This window comes from Triturus cristatus, chromosome 4_1 (genome assembly GCF_964204655.1).
Source record: "Triturus cristatus chromosome 4_1, aTriCri1.1, whole genome shotgun sequence".
NCBI lineage: Eukaryota > Metazoa > Chordata > Amphibia > Caudata > Salamandridae > Triturus > Triturus cristatus.
Genome location: NC_140585.1, coordinates 40,487,961 through 40,508,859, shown reverse-complemented (window position 1 = coordinate 40,508,859; position 20,899 = coordinate 40,487,961). Strand labels below are relative to the sequence as shown.

Here is a 20,899-nt window from a genome sequence, read left to right as displayed (position 1 = left end):
ACTACTGTTTTTTTTTTTTCAGCAATTCTTCAGCTTTCAGTTTATCCAAATGATCTCTTCGTTCACTTGATCCAAGTGAATCCTTCTTTCACTCAGTTTGGATACTTGTCATTCTTCACTTCAATTTCTTTAACATCAAATTGTATCAGATCTCCAACGTCAAGATCCTCAGTATTCGACTCTTCTCCAATGTCAGTCAAGAGTACTTTCAGAATTTCACCAGTATCTTCCTCAACCACTTCTCTCAAGACCACTTCCGGATTATCTCGAGTCACTGTTTCTTCTTCTCCTCCTTCAGACAGTGCCACATAAGACCATTCCGGTGATCTGTACTTTTGGTTGGGTCTTCTTACTCTTTTTATTTCCACTGGTTCGTTTGACTCCTTTGATTCTTCTCCTTCAGCTTTTGAACTTTGACTCGAAACTTCATTCACTTGTTCAGCTTTCGATGAATTTGCTCTTATTACTCTGTATCTCAGCCTCTTAACTCTGTTGTTAGGCCAACGATCTCCTCTTAACACCTTTTTCGGCTTTGTTTCTTTATTACTTCTTTCTCCAATCCAAGTTCTCTTTCTCAGAACTCGACCCTCTGTTTGTTCATCTTCATCATCTGTTTCAAGTGCCTCTTGTTTCCGTTTCCCAGCAGTTTTCTTCTTCTCCACAGATTTTTTCACCACTATTTGAGACTTCCCTACTCCTGTCCCTCCTCGGGTCTCCGACACGCAATCTTCTTGCTGTCTACTTGTCCCTTCACCTAGCTCCTCATGAATGTTCCCTACACCTCCTCGGGGGTCTTCCGCAATCTGTCCCTCTCTATCTTCTTCTGACCCTACTTCTTCAAGTATAATCTCAAGTGGTTCTTCAATCTCCTCCTCTTCTGATTCAGGAGTAGTCTCTGTGTGATTTCTTTTTTCTTTTCTTTTTCCTTCACTGCTGTTTGAAACTTCAGGCTCACTTACAGAATCTGATCTTCTCTCTGATACTCGCAGTGATTCTCTTGAAGCTCTCTCTGCTTCTTTTCTCACTGATTCCGTATCATCAGTATCTTCATCATCACTGGAATCTGACTCTTCAAAATACTCTTTACCAGTCCCTTCTTTCGGATTTGGAACTCTCAGAGTATGACTTGCATGTACCCAGTGCTTCACTCCAGCACACTTTACTGCAGTCGTCGTAGTCAGAATAACTTGTCTCGGCCTTCCCCACCTTGGAATCAAGCAATTTCTTCTCCTGTGAACTTTTATCCTCACCCAATCTCCTGGACTCAGATCATGGGCTTGCTTCTTCTCAAGTGTGGTAGCTTCTTCTCCAACCTGGTGAAACACAGAATGAACTGCGTCAGCCAGGCCTTTACAATAATCCAAAATCATGTCATCAGTTATTGTCACCAACTTATTGACAGGCACGAATGCATGGCGCATAGCACGTCCCATGATTATCTCATGGGGGCTCAAACCAGTAGTTCTATCTGGAGTAGATCTCATTGTCATCAGAACTAAAGGCAAAACATCTGGCCATTTCATGCCAGTGGCTAAGCACATCTTTCCAATCCTATTCTTGATCGTGCCATTAATCTGCTCAACCACACCAGAAGCCTCTGGTCGGTATGCACAATGTAGCTTCTGCTGTATTTTCAATGCTTCACAAATCAAACCCATAAGCTCATTCTGAAAGTGTCTACCTCTATCAGACTCAACTGTAACTGGAAACCCGTACCTAGGAATCAACTCCCTCAACAGTAATTTTGCCACTGTTAATCCATCATTTCTACTAGTCGGGTAAGCTTCCACCCACCTTGAAAACAAACAGACTACCACTAGAACATACCTCAGTCTGTTCACTTGGGGCATCTCAATGAAATCAATCTGCATTCTTGTAAAAGGACCTCCTTCTCTGCCTATTGTTCCCAGACTCACCACTGTCTTTTTCCCAGTGTTAAATTGCTGACAAACTAAACACCTCTGACAGATGCTCTCTGCAATTGTCCTGAACTTTGCATTGTACCAGGTCTGTTTAAACGACCTAACCATCGCGTCTCTCCCCAAATGTCCCTGGCCATGATACATCCTTGCCATTGACGACAAGATAGAGTTAGGCATCACTGGTCTGCCATCTCTGTAGACCCAAACATGGTCTGTTTCTCTTGGAGCACATCCTGCCTTAATCCAATCTTGTTTCTCTTCATCTCCTGCCTCATCTTGTAACTGCTTCACTTCATCCCAGGTTTCTAGGACATTAGTAAACATCACAGAAAGAAAAGACATTTCCCTCTCTCTTTCCCTGTTAATAGACTGATTGGTCTTGGCACAGTACTGCACAACATCATTGGCGTACCTGTTACCAATCGTTATAAAATCCTCCCCTGGACCATGGGCAGCACATTTTACAACTGCTAACTCTTTAGGCAGCTGTATCGCCTCAAGCAATTTACCAATCATTTCAGCATTCTTTATTGGAGTTCCACTCGATGTCAAGAAACCTCTTTGTAGCCAAAGTTGGCCAAAATCATGCACCACTCCAAATCCATACTGACTATCAGTCAACACAGTCGTCCTCAAATCTTTCCCAATCTCACAAGCTTTTGTCAATGCTATTAATTCAGCAACTTGCGCAGATTTCTCTCCTTTCAATGGTGATGCTTCCATGACCTCTGAAACTTTGCACACCGCATATGCTGCACATAGCACACCATCATCATTCCTCAAGCATGATCCATCCACAAACAACACATGGTCATTCTCAGGTAAGGGAATATCCCTTATGTCTGGTCTTGGTTTTGTACAGTACTCAAGCACATCCAAACAATCATGATCATCTTCCATCTTTATACCCACGTTTTCAATATCCGGCAAGAGTGTCGCTGGATTCACATTCACACATCTCTCAAGAGTCACATTTGATGCACCCAGAATCACTTTTTCGTACTTAGTCAACCGACTATGTGACATGTACTGAGTTCTGCTTCTTGTCAAAAGAATTGCCACATTGTGAGGCACGAATACCCTTACAGGATATCCCATTATAATTCCCTCACTCTGTTCCAGACTTCTGCATGTTGCAGCCACAGATTTCAGACAACCTGGTAAACCCACAGCTACAGGGTCAAGTGTTGATGAGAAGTACGCAATAGGTCTTCTCAATTGTCCATGTTTCTGGATTAACACTGAAAGTGCACATCCATTTCTCTCACTGCAGTACAGCTCGAATTCTTTCTCATAGTCAGGCATACCCAAAGCTGGAGCCTCACACATTTTACTTTTGAGCTCTTCAAATGCTGCCAATTGTTCTGCATCCAGATCTAATGGATCTGTCATTTCACTTTTTGTCAGTTTAATCAGTGGCTTAGCTATCAGGGAAAAATTAATTGTCCACTGACGACAATAACCCACCATACCCAGGAACATTCTCACTTCTCTCTGGGTCTTTGGAGCTTTCATTTCTCTGATTATTCTGATCCTGTCAGTAGTCACTTTTCTCAGACCTTTTTCAATATTATGTCCAAGATAATGAACCTCTTTCTTGCAAAATTGCAATTTGGCTGGAGATACCTTTAACCCTCCATCTGCCAGATGATTCAGTAAAGCTATGGTATCCACTTCACAAGCTTCACGTGTCTTTGATGCCACCAGTAGGTCATCAATGTATTGCACTAACACTGAGTTTTCGGGCATAATCAAACTTTCCAACGATTTCTTCAATAACTGATTGAATATCGAAGGACTCTCCGTATACCCCTGTGGGATTCGACACCATGCTAAAATACGCTGGCCAAACCTAAATGCAAAAATCGGCTGGCTGTCATGATGCAATGGAATTGAAAAGAACGCATGACACAAATCAATCACTGTATACCACTCAGCATCATGTGGAATTTGATACAGAATCACTGATGGATTTGGCACAATAGGACAACATGCCACCACAATTTGATTAACTTTTCTCAGATCCTGTACGATCCTAAATTTACCATTGGGCTTTTTCAGTCCCATTATCGGTGAATTACACGGACTACTCAGCAGTTCTCTCAGAACTCCCTGCTGAATCATTTTCTCAATTATAGGAGTTATCCCTTCCATTATTTCTGGTGTCATTTTGTACTGAGGAATGTTAGGATATGTAATTCCCTCTTTCACTGCAATTTTCACTGGATCTACATTATTCATCAATCCCACATCCTCTCCTGTAAAATCCCAAACTGCTCTTTTCACTGTGTCTCTCAGCTCTTGAGGCAAATCCTCCGGATTAAACACAGCAAATGCACCAATTAACTCACTTTCTCTATTTTCTAGAGTCATTCGGTAGAAAACATCATCATCTGGTGTCTCAAAAGCTATTCCATCTGGTGTACAAAAAATTGTGCAATTCATCTTACACAATAAGTCCCTACCTAACAGGTTCACTGGACTCGTATCACAGACAATAAATCTATGCATGTCTGAAAATTTCCCTATCTGTACTCTTACTGGTTCAGTAAGACGTGTTCTAATTTGTGTATTGGCTACACCAACTACTTGGATTGCTTCATCCGAGAGAGGAAGATTTTTAACATCTGTTGACCTGACAGTTGATCTTGTCGCACCTGTGTCTACCAAAAAAGTAACACTCTCCTCATTTATTTTCCCATCCACAAATGGTCCTGCCTGGTCTATTTCTAGAGTTGCACCAAGTATGCACTCTTCCTCCTCTCTTCGGCACCGTCAATAATCACCCTCAGACTCACTCCCTTCACTCTTTAACAAGTACTGCTGTACTTTGTTAGAACGTCTTGGTTTGTTTACCTGCTCATCATTGTAGAATCCTGAGTCCTGATTATATTTTTGTACCCCTCTATTCTGCGGCAAGGGCGGTTTTGGCTCTTGACTCTGCTGTCTCACAACTTTCTGTTGTTGCTGTTGGTTATTCCCTTCGTTCTGGTTCTGCACCTGTTGATTTAAATGTTTATTCTCATTACTCACTAATGGTGGATTAGGACATTCAGATCTCTAATGTCCCAGCTGGCCACAGTTGTGACAAGGGAACTTTTTCTTCGCTTCTTTAAGACTTCCTTTCCCTTTTCCTGCATATCTGGGTCTATTTCCTGCATTATTTCCTGGATTATTCGCCTGTTCCACTAACTGCGCTTCCTGTCTTTCTGCAACTTTCACTTGTGCCCACATTGCTTTCTCTTTCAGCTTTCTTTGTTTTGCTTCAATTTCATCACTAAAGTATTTTGCATGTCTCAGAATCTCATCTACCTTTTTACTCTGCCAATCCACTGTGTGTTCACGAATTCTCTCACCAATTTCAGGTCTTAGGCCATATACAAATCTGTATACAAAGTGACTCAAATCTTTGTCACCCAGGTGTTCATCTCCACTGAATTGTCTAAATGCCAGTATCAGCCTTTCGTAAAAAGCATGAACCGATTCTTTTGCTTCCTGTTGTGTTCGATCTATCTTAACCCAGTCTGTCTCTTTTGGAGGAACTTTACTCTTCAGGTATACCATCACCTGATCATACTTCCTCATTACTTCTGGATCTGGTGCCCCTGTTCTTGAATCTCTTGGATATTCCTCAGTAGGCCAACTCACAACTATTTTACACTCAGTCCACAAGTCTGCTGGATCAATTATATCAAACAGACTATTCAGGTCAACCCACAGCACTTTTGACAATTTCACAAACCTGTCTACCTGCCTATACCACTCGACGGGCTTTTCTCTCAATCGAGGGAAATCATTCGTAAATGATAAAATATCCTGTCTGGTCCATGGAACATGTACATATCCTCCTCCAGGTATTTCTCTCATAGGATAATTATCCACTGTTTTCTCCTTTTCTCTTACTGGAAATGCTGAATAAGTTGTTCTATCTACAGATTCTTCTCTTTTCTTATACCACCTATCCTTCCACTTTTCAACATCACCCCATCTTCGCAATAATGCCACCATTTCTTTAATCTGTCCTGTTCTACCAGAAACATTCAAATTTTCAATATCCTTCTCTGTAAAATCCATCCTGTAAGTTCTCTGTAAAGCTTTCACTTTATCAATGTCAACTCCTTGTTCATTTGCAATTGCTCTTAGCCTGTCATGTGTATTCCTTGCTCTCCAGGTAATACTTTTGCACATAAACAACAGCTCACCATCATGATGACTCTTCAGTATTTCTACTGGAACTGTTCCTGTCACAAGTTCTTCTAATTCTATACGTAACCTAGCCACATGAATAACTTGTGAATCTTTATCCTTTTTCTGAAGAACCTTCATCCAATCATTTAAATCATCAACTGTTATTTCAGCAGTTTTTCTCACTGGAACCACTTTTTTCTGCGGTTCTAAAATTGGCATTCCTGAACAACCAGGTTCACTAGTATCGAAAAGTTTCTTACCTGTCGGTGTAGTTTTGCAGCTTGAAGATCTTTCTGGATTCACTATGCTGTGCATTATTCCGCGATCTTGTGGTTGGGTCCGGATTCGTAGTCTTTTCTTTGTTTTTTTTTTTTTTTTTGTAGCCCAGGTGGGCGTCGACGTCCACCATTTGGTGCACCTCCCGTGACGTCGTCGTGCTTCCTGCGGAAGTCCCACCTTTGGGGCGCCATCTTCGGGTTCTTTTTTCCCTGTTTTTTTTTTTTTTTTTTAACCCTAGGCGATTGATTAATCCTTTTGTCCATATTTCTGTACGTTTCCACTTCTTTGATCCTATCCATTTCACCCCCTCTTCCTCCAGCCTCATCTTCCTGGCGGAGGTGGGTGGGTTCACTAGTGAATCCAGAAAGATCTTCAAGCTGCAAAACTACACCGACAGGTAAGAAACTTTTCGTTTTGCAGCGTGAATCTTTCTGGATTCACTATGCTGTGCATAGACTTTGTAGCGGTTTTCCTATTTTTGTGGTGGCTGGGTGGAAGATGATCGCTGGTCGTTGAAAATGTGTTGTAGCACCTTCTGTCCGACCTGTGCTTCCTTATTCATTTGAAGGTCCACGCAGTAGTGCTTTGTGAACGTGTGCACAGATGCCCAAGTTGCTGCGAGACAAATGTCTTGGATGGGCGTGTTTGCCAGGAAGGCAACTGTGGCCCCCTTCTTCCTTGTGGAGTGAGCTTGGGGCCCCTCCGTTAGCTCCTGTCCAGCCTGTTTGTGACAGAATTGAATAGTGAGGGCAATCCACCTAGCGATGGTGCCCTTGGTCACTGGTCTACCCATGAAGCTAGTAGCAAAGGACACAAACAGCTGCTTCGACTTCCTGAGTTCCTTGGTTCTTTCAATGTAGTGCATCACCGCTCTTCTGGCATCGAGGGTGTGCAGGGCCTTTTCTGCGTTTGTAGTCGGGTTTTGGAAGAAACTCGGTATCTGGATACTCTGATTCATGTGGAACGCCGACACTACCTTGGGCATGAAGTGTGGGTCCGTCCTCAGGACTACCCTGTCTTTGTGAATTTGAATGTAGGGCTCCTGTAGCGTTAGTGCTTGAAGCTCGCTCACCCTGCGTAGTGAGGTTATGGCCACTAGAAAGGCAGTTTTCATCGTCAACATTTGTAGAGTGGCCTTGTGAATGGGTTCAAACGGCGCCTTCATGAGCTGTCAGAACCACGTTTAAATTCCATGCCGGCGGCGGCAACCTTTTCGGGGGTGCCATTCTTTTGGCTCCCTCCATGAATCTCTTCACCACCTGCGAGGTGAAGAAACTTCCACCCTTCTCACCTCTGGTGTAGGCAACGATCGCTGCTAGGTGTACCCTTAGGGAGCTCGAGCAGAGGTTACTCTTTAGAAGGTGTGTGAGGTACCTCAGCACAGTTGAGTCTCTTGTCATTCTGTTTTGCAGGCCCTTTTTCCTGCACCACACCGTGAATCTCTTCCACTTTGCGCTGTAGCACTTTCTTGTAGTAGGTTTCCTTGCCTCCCGTAGCACTCGCATAGTGCTCTGAGGTAACCTTAGGTGTGCGAACTCTAGGTCTTCAGGAGCCATGCTGCTAGGTTGAGTGTCTCTGGCTCTGGGTGCAGGACCTCCCCGTTTTGCATTGAGAGCAGGTCTTTTCTCCTCTCGAACCTGTACGGATTGCCTTGCGCCATTTCTTGAATCTGTGAGAACCATGTCTGCCTCGCCCACTGTGGAGCCACCAGGATCAGAGTCATGTTGCTGGTTCTGCACTTGTCGAGCACTCTGTGCAACAGGGGTATCGGTGGAAAGGCGTAGGCAAATGTCCTCCACCAGCTTATCCATAGGGCATTTCCCTTGGATTGCTGATCTGGTTGCCTGGACGCGAAGCTTTGGCATTTTGCATTGTGGCGTGTTGCAAATAGGTCTATTGTGGGAGTCCCCCATCTCTGGAAGATTTTCTCAGTTTCCTGGCCATTGAGCTCCCACTCGTGCGATGCTGAGGTCTGTCTGCTCAGCCAGTCTGCCTCCACATTGTCCTTCCCTGGTAGGTGAATTGCCAGTAGATCTATCTTGAGAGGTATGGCCCATCTCCAAATCTCCTGAGCTAGGGATGAGAGGGGAAACGACTGTGTCCCCCCTTGTTTGTTGATGTAGAACATCGCCGTGGTGTTGTCTGTCTGTACCAACACCCTCTGGCCGAACAGGTGTCTCTGGAATGCCTTCAGGGCTAACAGTATCGTTTTCAACTCGAGGTAGTTGATGTGGCGGACCGCGTCTGCTGGAGCCCATAGACCCCTCACTCTGAGGTTGTCCATGTGCGCTCCCCATCCCTTCTGCGATGCGTCCGTGGTAATGGTCATTGTTGGGCTTGGTGGTGTCAGGCTTCTCCCCGTTGTTATGTTGTCTCTGTTCCACCAAGTTATCTCCTCCTGCACTGCGTGCGTAACAACCACTAGATCCTCCCAACTTCCGTTTGCTTGTGACCATTGCTGTTGCAGCCATTCCTGGAATGGTCTCATGTGCAGGCGTACATTCGGCACCAGCTGGATACAGGACGCCATCATCCCCATCATCTTGCTCACCGCCCTCACTGTCAGAACTCGCCCCTTCTGGTAGAGCTGCGTCTCCTTCAGTAGAGCATCTGTCCTCCTGTCGCTGGGCACTACTGTACTGTTGAGGGAGTTGATCTTTGCCCCCAGGAAAATCTTTACCTGTTCCGGTTCCAGCGATGATTTTCCCCAGTGGATGGAAAATCCCAGATTTGTGAGGGTGTCTGTTACGCGTTTTGCGTGCCTCTCGCACTTCTCGCGTGAGTTTGCCTTGACCAGCCAGTCGTCCAAGTAGGGGTATACGTGTATTCCCTGCTTTCGTAGGTGTGCCGCTACCGCCGACAGGCATTTTGTAAAGACCCTTGGCGCTGATTTTAATCCGAAGGCCAGGGTTGTGAACTGGTAGTGTTCCTGTTCGATGTTGAATCTTAGAAGGCCCTTGTGCCTTCTGTTTATTGGGATGTGAAGGTAGGCATCCTTGAGGTCCACGGTGACCATGAAGTCCCCTTCTCTTATCTGTGGCAGTACCTCCTGCAGTGAAGTCATTTTGAACCTTTGCGTTCTGATGAACTTGTTTAGGTAACGGAGGTCCAGTATGGGTCTGAGGTCTCCGTCTACCTTCGGAACCACGAAGTAGTTTGAGTAGACCCCTCTGTTGCGTTCCCTGAACGGCACTGTCTCTATGGCTCCCTTTTGTAGGAGTTTCCGCGTTTCTTCTCTGAGTATTGCCAGTTCTTGGGCCGATCTCTGTCTTCCCTTCGGCTTCCTGTTTGGAGGTCTTTTCTCCAAGTCTACGCAGTATCCGTACTGCACAATGTTCCGTATCCACTTGTCTGTGGTTATATGCCGCCACTCCTGAAGGTAGAACCTCAGCCTTCCGCCTACTGGTGACGTATGCTCGTAGGCTCTTGAATCTTCTCTTCCCCCTGATGACACTTTTTTGCGCCTCACCCTTGGGGACCTTACGAGGGTAGGCGTCTTCTTGCGTGCTGAGTCACTTCGAGGAGGGCTGATCGCCCCCTCTCCTCCTTTGGCCACGTCCGTTCCCTCTCCCGCGAAAGGACTGGCCCCGAGGTTGATATTGCCAGCTTTGCTTCTGCTGACTTTGTCCGTGACCTTCGCCCTGCTGACCTTGTTGGAACGCCTGGTGCGACGTCCCCTGTTGGCTTCCACCCCTACCGTAGGGTCTCCTCGAGGGATTTCCTCGTCTCATTCCCCTCAGCTGTAGGGCCCCCATGGACCTCGCTGTCTCGTTTTCCTTCTTGAGCTGGGTGAGCTTTTCGTCCACCGTTGCTCCGAACAGTGTCTCTCCGTTGAAGGGGGTGCCAAGGATGTTGTTCTGCACTTCCGGTTTGAATCCCGAGATTCTTAGCCATGCATGCCTCCTCTCTGTGACCCCTATGGCCATGAGTCTTGCTGAAGTCTCTGCCCCATCCAACGCCGTCTTTATACAGGAGTTGGCGATGTTCTTGCCTTCATCCACCAGGTGAGAGGCTCTCTGGCGGTATTCTTCGGGGAGGTGCTTTACTAGCTCCCCCATCTCATCCCAGTGTTGGTATTGGTGTCTATTGAGGAGTGCATTCGAATTCGCCATGCGCCAGTGCATTGCGGCGTTCCTCTCGACCTTTCTGCCTGTGAGGTCGATCCTCCTGCTCTCTTTATCCGGAGGTGGGCCCGAAGTTGCTGGAACGTTGGCCCTTCTCCTGGCCGTGGAGGCTATGATGGAGTCTGCGGTGACGCTATCCTTGATGTAAGGTGGGTCCAGGGAGGAGTGCTTATATTTCTTCTCTGTCCTGGGCGTGATCGACCGGCAGGTGGCAGGCTCCTTGAAGGCTTCTCTCCCCTGGTTCATCACGCTTTGTAGCATGGGGAGGAACTGACTCCTAGTCTGGATGGGGAGCAGTGTTTCGACGAGAAAATCGGCTTTCGGCCTCTCCTCGTCGAGTTTGACGCCGAAGGCCATTGCTGCGCTCTTCACCACCATATTGTACACCCCGATGTCGTCGGGTGGCGAAGGCCTAGAGGGGTACGTGTCCACGGCCTCCTCCGGGTTTTCGGTGTCGAGATCGTGCCATTCGACGTCGTTGCTGGTAGATGCCGCCGATTCGAAGAACGACTGTTGGTCTTCTTCCACGGCTTCTTCCTCGTAATAGGGCTCCTCTTCTTCCTCGAGATCCCTTGTCAGCCCTTCGGCGTCGAACTCGTCTTCGACCTCGACGACGTCCGCCGATGAAACCGTTGGAATCTTGAATTCCTTCATCCTGGCGTCGAACTCCTTCTTCCTTTGAAGGATGTTCTCCATTTCGGCCTCGAGCCGCCTCTTCTTTTTCTCCATTTCGGAGATGCTTTCGGCGTCGACCGCGGGTCTTTTCGATGAAACTTGCGTCGACGTCGAACGTTCTTTCTGCGTCGATCGGCCCGTTTCATGGGATGATTTCGACGACCCCTGCCTTTCGGCGTCTTTCTGCACCAGGGAGTCCTTTTGTAAGGATCCGCTGGGCCTTTTGTCTGAAGTTCCCCCTTTGGACGTCGAAGTTTTCGGCGCCGGGGCTCCCTTCGTGGACCTTGACTCAGTTTTTCTCGAGTCACCCTCGTGTTTTCGAGGTTTTTTTTTGATTTGCGCTCGACGATTCTCTTACCTCGTCTTCTTTTTTCTTGTCGGTCTCTACGACCGTGAAGTTTTCGGCTGTCTCGGCGACGTTGTCCTCGTCGTCCGTGTCGAGGCCCAGCTCGTAGAGTGTCGGGGGTTTCCCTTTGCCATCCATGTTGGCGTTGGCTCTTCTCTGCCTCTCTCTCACCCTGAGTGTCTTCGGCGCGAAGGCTGAGCAGGCGTTGCAGTCGATACTCTGGTGATCCACCGGTAGGCAGAGGTTGCAGACCGGATGCTGGTCTTTCTGCGCGAACTTGTGGTGGCAGTTTGGGCAGAACTTGAATGGCGTCTTGTCCATTTCGCTCAGGGTCTCTGAGCGTGCATTCTCCAAGGCTGTCGAAGAAAAAAGGTTCGCTGGTCCTCTTTCTTCGCGCTCCTGATGAAATCTGTTCTATTCCTGATGTCTTCTCTTGATTCTATCGATGAAACTCGCTTTTCTTCCTTCTTCCTCCGAGTGAATTTCTGGAGCTTCCCGATGACGATCCAGACCCAACGGCGGAAAAAAGAATCTGAAGATGGCGCCCCAAAGGTGGGACTTCCGCAGGAAGCACGACGACGTCACGGGAGGTGCACCAAATGGTGGACGTCGACGCCCACCTGGGCTACAAAAAAAAAAAAAACACAAAGAAAAGACTACGAATCCGGACCCAACCACAAGATCGCGGAATAATGCACAGCATAGTGAATCCAGAAAGATTCACGCTGCAAAACCAATAGTTCACTACATGTGTCATGTCTTGTTTGTCTCAGGTCACTTCTTTCTGCTCTTTTATCTGAATCTCCTGAAGGACCAACTGAATTTGTCAGATTATTCCCAACATATGGAATCACTAGTCCATTCTCACCTGCTCTCTGTCTGTCAAACACAGGCATAACTGGACCTATTGTTACAGGCACCGTAACAGCTTCCAGATTCTTCGTTAACTCCCTAATTTTCTCAGTCAGTTCTGTTGTCGTTTTTGCTAACTTTCTGGCATTTTCCTCACCACTCCGATTTTCTCTCTCCCTGAAAGAACTATTACTTCTTGATTCAGGTGTCATTTTTTCTTTTTCAATAATACAGACTGTATCTCTTATCGGAGAAACAACTGGTGTACTCTCATCTGGTTCTGGTCTATATGGAGGTGGTCTCTTGTAAATCATGTCATTTAAGACCTCATCATCATACTAATTAACTCCAACTGCTCCCTCTTCAATTGTTCTCATAGGATATAATCCCTCTGACATATTAACATCTCGCCATCTTTTCATCCGATCATGATGTGTTTCACCATCATGTCTCCTCCCAAACATGTTCCTGTAATACCCTCCAGACCTTTGCTTTTCTCGCTCATGAACTTCCTCTTCCCATTCCACTAAAGCCTCGAACTGTGTAGGTCTCGGCTTCGGGTCCAGACGTACCATCTTTTCCCGTAAATTTCTCAACACGGCCAAATTAAATGAACCATGTTCTGGAAAAGCTAAAACACCATCTTCTTTAGTATACCTAACCCAATTCTGCAACCATATACAGGTATGTAATCCATATTTCGCAACCATGAAGGATGCAGGTGTTTTCGCTGGAGGTAGCAACTCACCCTCTCTCGTTTTAACATCTTTATCCTTGGTAAACCACTTTTTAACTTTCCCAAAGAATGTTTTTTTCTTTTTCTCCTCTTGATAATACATTTTAGCGCTTACTAAAACTCTCTACTCTCTCCGTATTATAAATATACAATACGAACTTCTCAACTAATAGCAGCGCGACTCACACTAACGCACCAATCCTGGAGCGTCTACGTCACTAAACAGCTCTTCCAATCCCTGCGCGACTCACACTAACGCACCAATCCTAGCGCGAACCCTATTCTGATCCACTATCCAATCGGAGCGCGGACTTTCTGACGTCAACAGTCGCTGCAGTTTGTCTCTGTCTTCTGTCTATCGTCTACCCCTCCTTTACAAAATCTCTCAGTAGACTTCGTGTCAAGATTTCTACAAAAATCTATTAGTTACAACATAAAAAACATCTCCATTGTCTGCTTCGCTAACCACAGAATAGTAAAAGAGAGTCTATTTTCATAAGAAACCTTTCATTGACACAGTAGCACTTCTTCTACTCTGCCCTACTAACATACATTCATTAACTGTTTCCTCTAGGACTTATCCAAAGAGTCTTACAATCAACTAAATGTACAAACTTTCACGCACATTCATGCAAGAAAAATATAGTATATACGCACAGAATCCTGTTTTCGGGAAACAGCGCACAATCTGTCCCACTACAGAATTATAACACACATTAACTAAGCAACCTCGCCCAGTTCCTCAAACAAGCTCAGAGAATACCTATTTCTCCTCCCGCGATAAGCTTTAACGGAAATCCTTACGGATCCCTGGGACTTAAGACCAGAGTTTCAAAGATAACCTTCACTACGATACACACTCCTTACATACCAGAAATATCTAATAGTAACATACGACGATGTCACTGATTCCGAACCCAGACAATGTGAACTTTCCTGCATACATACAGGACCAACAATCCCGTCTTTCCCGAGAGCAGCATATACTTCCCTCTGCCCTACTACGGAACTGCTACAACAGCTTCCAAGTTCCAGAAGCACTACATATAACTCAACATGACGACTTCAACATATAATATTAGTACATATACCAATATTGACAAAATAAAATCAATAATCAATAAGCTAATGTACAAGCAATCTTATCAGATCAAGACAACCATCTAAAACCATCCTCTGCTACCAGGAAATTGATAGAGATCAGGGCATCTAAAATATGCCCACTACCACGGATAGAGTAATCACACAGTTACACGCACATACATTCATCATACGCTAGGGCCCATTTCACTAACATACGCTCAAATACTCTAAACCTGTGGAAAGAAAACACCTAAACACCCTGCATCAATATCAGGTCGATCAGATCTGGTTTAGTGACTGTCCTAATCAATAACATAATCTACACAACATATACAATAATGATCAAAAATATAAACCCAATAATTGACAAGAAAGAAAATTCAACACCATGTTTAAAATTATATTGCTTTATCTAAAATTAGTCAAAGTAAAATCAATCAGAATAAATCATTTCTCATAGTTACCTATTCTAACTAAGTGTCAGAACGGGTCAGGACAAGTCTCTCGGTAAAGTCTCTCAAGACGAAGTCCTCAGCACGATCCTCAGCAACGCAGCTTCACGCAGCAAAGGTAAAACGGCAAATGGCAAAAGGGTGGCAAAAGAGTGGCCAAAAGAGTGGGGAGATCCCTCCCTAAGCTAACAGTTTTTATAGTGAAAAATACAATGGAAAGACTCATCAGGTTTGCAAGAATACACTGAATCACTGAGCAGAGCGAGAAGGAAAGGATGCAACATCGCAACATTTGTGAACCTCCGCTCAGGAAAAATACACATAGCGAAGACTACGGAACAGGAACCAAGAAAATAAAACATGTATCACATTTAATCTGGTTTCTCCTCGGCCATCGAGCCACAGTTCAGAGTTTTCCTCTACGGCTCCTTTGTCTTTCGAGATTGCCAAGGACACTTTCACTTTTCTTGGAGAACACCCAAAGCTGCTGCCGTCCTCATGGAAAGTTTCATAGAAGGACCATGGTCAGTCACCCTCAAGACCATTTCCAGCAGGGGTCTCTCTCGTCACGTCTTTCACATATTCACTCGAGGCCAGGCTCTAAAATCAGCCATCATGGATTAGGCCTCCATAGGCCACAATAGACCATCTCAATTAAAAGAAATAAAAACAACGTTACTACAGCATAATGATTAAACAGTGTTAACCCCACTAATACCCTTATGTGTATGCATCTATCTAGCTTTTGCGACATAAAAAAGCATTAATTCAGACAGCGTTTTGTGCTTAAAATAAACAGCACACAGCAACGTTTAAACATGAAAACTTGCACGTTATTTTTTAGAAAACAAAAACAGCACACCTTGTGTAGCTTTCTCTTATGTTAAAACAAACGAATTGATTAATGAATACACACTTACACAAGACAAATAATTAATTTGTTATTTATTAATATTTAATAAAACGCATAGACATACCAGAGCTTCAAAAGCCCCTGAATTTTCTAAATGAAAACTCTGCTCCAGCAGGTACTTTCAAATTAAATCCATGTCCCCCTCTAAAAAAGTAATACGCAATCATAGCACTTAGGTTATTTATCATACCTGCCATCTTTTTCAGGGCTGGATACACTGAAGCGCTAGTAAATGCCACATCCACCTCCATTATAATTACAGCCTATAGCAATTAACATCCATCGGTTAAAGGATCTGCCTCATTCAACTTATAGTTCACCATAAGACGCACGGGTGCTAGCCTTTCTCTTACTATTTCGTACTAGGAGAAGAGAGAAAAAAGGAACCCTAGCAAAAAGACAAAGATGAACAAAACCACCCAACTGAAAAAAGACAAATAAAAGGACACTGCACATGTGGCGCAATTAGATCAGAGAAGCTGCTGATTTTCTAAAAAGTAACCATTCACATCAACAAAAACATGCATACATTTGCCACTTACAACTGTAGAGAGAAAAAACATTATGCCTTGAGCTACAAGGGAAATAAATGAAACGTGTACCTTGTCTAGGAACACCGAATACGCTACCCTTCCAAACGCCTAGCTCTCGAACAGGTGGACACACCTCATTATCTGGAGGCTGTGAACAAACAGAGCAAAAAACGTATCACCCTGCCTCTCCCTAGCTAAAACCTATCCCCAAAGATATTGCACCATCACAACCAAGCATTCCCTCTTGCTTATCATATTTGTGGCCCAAAATGAAACATTTAACTATCGTTTTTGTATACTGGTAAACCACACAAATAAGTACTTATCACATTACCACATCTCAAGCCGCATCAATTCTTCCACTGAAATATGTTTAACCCAATGCCAGCAACTCTCGGCACAGCCGCAGTCCAAATAAATGTGTATGTCTCAACTAGACATAAGAGATCTTGGATCCAATTCATAATTCAACTTGAGGAATTTTCACGCTCTGGCAGTTTGAGACCCATCACAATGTAGAGGAAAAGAAAATGCTACCTTGATGTAGCCTGTTGGAAATAGAAAAAGCATACACAACACAAAAAAACGCAATAAAATATTTGACTAGCAACTAGCCTTTTCCAGACTGTTTAATCATAACTGAATTGCAAGAGATTTGGAAACAAGCAACTCTAACCTGCCACCAAAAATACACTATGCTCTTTATTAGACAGCTATTGAGTTTATGATAAACACACAGCCATTATTTCATGTATTTCCATTCAGCGCTTTTAAAAACTCATAATTTAACCTCATTCGCGTATTCACAAACAAAACATTCAGGAACAAGACACTACATCCAAATCAACCTTACGTTCATTACAGTTTTCAATTCACACATTTAGTAGTAGTGAAGAATTTTCAGAACATTGCAATAACAGTACCACATCTGATGGTGCACGACATTTCACATCTCAGAGATGCAAGCCATCGCTGTGCTTCGCAGTAGGAAAAAAGTCAAATCTTCCCTCTAGAGCAAAGAGTTGCGCACAATGCCTACTTGCATCCACTCATGGTAGTAAGTCATTCAATTTTCAAATTCATCAATAGAAGGTGAACAAAGCATTACGTACCTACTTTTATTCATGCAAGTGTCACTTTCTTTGGATAATTCCAAATTCTGATCCTGAATTTGCATTCTTTAGACATCTAGATTAGCCATTTAAGATCTACAGTCCTGCTTCGAATAAACTGGTGCAATTCCTAGTATCTGAATGATATCGGCTCTTGTGTTCTCACAGTTGTTCTGGATTACATTCGCATCTTGAATGATACTTGGATTTTACTGGTCACAAAACTTTGCTTCAGAATATGCAATATTAGCCTTTCCATGTGCATCTTGTTGGTGGTTTTGTGGTATAAGTGCTCTCTGAAAAATGACAGAAAGAATGTTGTGGCAAAACCCCAGCCCCTTACACAATATACGTTTAAAGAGTAGGATCCCATTTAATCATGATGGGTATTATAAGCAACAGCATTTGTAGAGCATCAAGAAGATTGGCACCTGAACAAGTTAAACCCAAGACGCCCTAAAAAGGCATAGGTACCCATAGATTTCATGTACCGCTCAGGTAAATTTTCATTGTCAGCTAGGCGGGTAACTGAAGTACGGTTAAAGAGAAGAGCCTTACTCAAATCATGTTGTCCATCACAAACTGATGCTTGCCTTTCGTTTGCTCTTTCCTACAGAGAAGAAAAAAACAAAAGAAACCTACAAAAAAAAAAAGACGAAAAAAACACAAGACACACACACTGCACTTGGCTGGAATTCGATAAGAGAAGACGCACATTTCTCCCAAGGCAAATTGATAAAGCTTCTGCAAACACACCTATCGTGACGACAAATGTATTGGGATATTTTAATTTAAAAAAAATAAACACATTTCTTTTGGATAAATGCACTACCAAATTGATTCCTGCAACTTGAATTACATGATTTTAGGAAATCTAGTAAAAACTTATTATGATTAGCAACTTCACAAATACGCATTCAGGGAAAAGACAATCTTTCATGCATAGCAATCTTGTCATCACATCAGCGATAATCACAACATTCATCAAAGATTGATTTTGATTACCTGTCATTAACAATACCTCAACTCCTAGGGCGCGGCATCTTTCATGTTTAAGCGATGTAAATATTCTGTGGGGTCAATTAGCATGAGTCACGCATGCATCCATTCCTCGTTGTAACTCTCATCCACTTTTTACATTTATCATTCCATGGCGATGCGATCTCAAATCTAACTTGGCGTCCACTTTTATTCATCCAAATATTCCCTTCTTAGGATCATTCAAAATTCAGCGAGTGATCAAGCATTCACATCTCTTTAGAGGTGGTCATGTGACATTCAAGATCTACAGTTGTGCCACTGCTTCCGGCACACTCGTACGGCAGCTAGTATTTGAATAATAGCCCCACTTGTTTGCGTTTTAAATACCGTTTGCATCTCGAATATCAATTGGCTTTACGCATCAAAACACCTGAAATTAGCTTCTACGTGTGCATCCTCTTGGTCAATTTTGTGTTAGAAGTGCTCTCTGAAAAATGAGACAAAGAAAGTCGTTGCAATACCCCCAACCCAATCCATACTACACAGTAAAAGAGTATACGTCTTAATTTAATCAAGAATGCAGCTGGATGCAAAAATATTTGTAGAGCATTCCAAAAGCAGCAAAAAAAAGAAATCTTAAATATGTTTGGTACTTTCAAATTAAATCCATGTCCCCCTCTAAAAAAGTAATACGCAATCATAGCACTTAGGTTATTTATCATACCTGCCATCTTTTTCAGGGCTGGATACACTGAAGCGCTAGTAAATGCCACATCCACCTCCATTATAATTACAGCCTATAGCAATTAACATCCATCGGTTAAAGGATCTGCCTCATTCAACTTATAGTTCACCATAAGACGCACGGGTGCTAGCCTTTCTCTTACTATTTCGTACTAGGAGAAGAGAGAAAAAAGGAACCCTAGCAAAAAGACAAAGATGAACAAAACCACCCAACTGAAAAAAGACAAATAAAAGGACACTGCACATGTGGCGCAATTAGATCAGAGAAGCTGCTGATTTTCTAAAAAGTAACCAATCACATCAACAAAAACATGCATACATTTGCCACTTACAACTGTAGAGAGAAAAAACATTATGCCTTGAGCTACAAGGGAAATAAATGAAACGTGTACCTTGTCTAGGAACACCGAATACGCTACCCTTCCAAACGCCTAGCTCTCGAACAGGTGGACACACCTCATTATCTGGAGGCTGTGAACAAACAGAGCAAAAAACGTATCACCCTGCCTCTCCCTAGCTAAAACCTATCCCCAAAGATATTGCACCATCACAACCAAGCATTCCCTCTTGCTTATCATATTTGTGGCCCAAAATGAAACACTTAACTATCGTTTTTGTATACTGGTAAACCACACAAATAAGTACTTATCACATTACCACATCTCAAGCCGCATCAATTCTTCCACTGAAATATGTTTAACCCAATGCCAGCAACTCTCGGCACAGCCGCAGTCCAAATAAATGTGTATGTCTCAACTAGACATAAGAGATCTTGGATCCAATTCATAATTCAACTTGAGGAATTTTCACGCTCTGGCAGTTTGAGACCCATCACAATGTAGAGGAAAAGAAAATGCTACCTTGATGTAGCCTGTTGGAAATAGAAAAAGCATACACAACACAAAAAAACGCAATAAAATATTTGACTAGCAACTAGCCTTTTCCAGACTGTTTAATCATAACTGAATTGCAAGAGATTTGGAAACAAGCAACTCTAACCTGCCACCAAAAATACACTATGCTCTTTATTAGACAGCTATTGAGTTTATGATAAACACACAGCCATTATTTCATGTATTTCCATTCAGCGCTTTTAAAAACTCATAATTTAACCTCATTCGCGTATTCACAAACAAAACATTCAGGAACAAGACACTACATCCAAATCAACCTTACGTTCATTACAGTTTTCAATTCACACATTTAGTAGTAGTGAAGAATTTTCAGAACATTGCAATAACAGTACCACATCTGATGGTGCACGACATTTCACATCTCAGAGATGCAAGCCATCGCTGTGCTTCGCAGTAGGAAAAAAGTCAAATCTTCCCTCTAGAGCAAAGAGTTGCGCACAATGCCTACTTGCATCCACTCATGGTAGTAAGTCATTCAATTTTCAAATTCATCAATAGAAGGTGAACAAAGCATTACGTACCTACTTTTATTCATGCAAGTGTCACTTTCTTTGGATAATTCCAAATTCTGATCCTGAATTTGCATTCTTTAGACATCTAGATTAGCCATTTAAGATCTACAGTCCTGCTTCGAATAAACTGGTGCAATTCCTAGTATCTGAATGATATCGGCTCTTGTGTTCTCACAGTTGTTCTGGATTACATTCGCATCTTGAATGATACTTGGATTTTACTGGTCACAAAACTTTGCTTCAGAATATGCAATATTAGCCTTTCCATGTGCATCTTGTTGGTGGTTTTGTGGTATAAGTGCTCTCTGAAAAATGACAGAAAGAATGTTGTGGCAAAACCCCAGCCCCTTACACAATATACGTTTAAAGAGTAGGATCCCATTTAATCATGATGGGTATTATAAGCAACAGCATTTGTAGAGCATCAAGAAGATTGGCACCTGAACAAGTTAAACCCAAGATGCCCTAAAAAGGCATAGGTACCCATAGATTTCATGTACCGCTCAGGTAAATTTTCATTGTCAGCTAGGCGG

At 43.4% G+C, this 20,899-nt stretch overlaps 1 protein-coding gene and 1 long non-coding RNA gene across 2 annotated transcripts in view; both read right to left on the bottom strand.

The window, feature by feature from the left end:
- The window catches only part of LOC146839408 (uncharacterized), a 461,649-nt gene that overhangs the window by 132,305 nt on the left and 308,445 nt on the right, over nucleotides 1-20,899 (bottom strand). The window lies entirely within an intron of this gene.
- Nucleotides 4,602-19,367, bottom strand: LOC146839409 (uncharacterized). Its single transcript, XM_085651441.1, has 2 exons — nucleotides 12,283-19,367; nucleotides 4,602-6,370 (listed from the first exon to the last, which is right to left on the bottom strand). The coding sequence occupies exons 1-2, from the start codon at nucleotides 12,698-12,700 to the stop codon at nucleotides 4,983-4,985; spliced, it is 1,806 nt and encodes a 601-aa protein (XP_085507567.1). The 5' UTR covers nucleotides 12,701-19,367; the 3' UTR covers nucleotides 4,602-4,982.

Coding starts and splice junctions, on each gene's coding strand:
- LOC146839409 (XM_085651441.1), bottom strand. CDS start 12,700: ATGATTTACAAGAGACCACCTCCATATAGACCAGAACCAGATGAGAGT. Junction 6,371..12,282: donor ACAAACAAGACATGACACAT/GTAGTGAACTAT, acceptor CTACACCGACAG/GTAAGAAACTTTTCGATACT.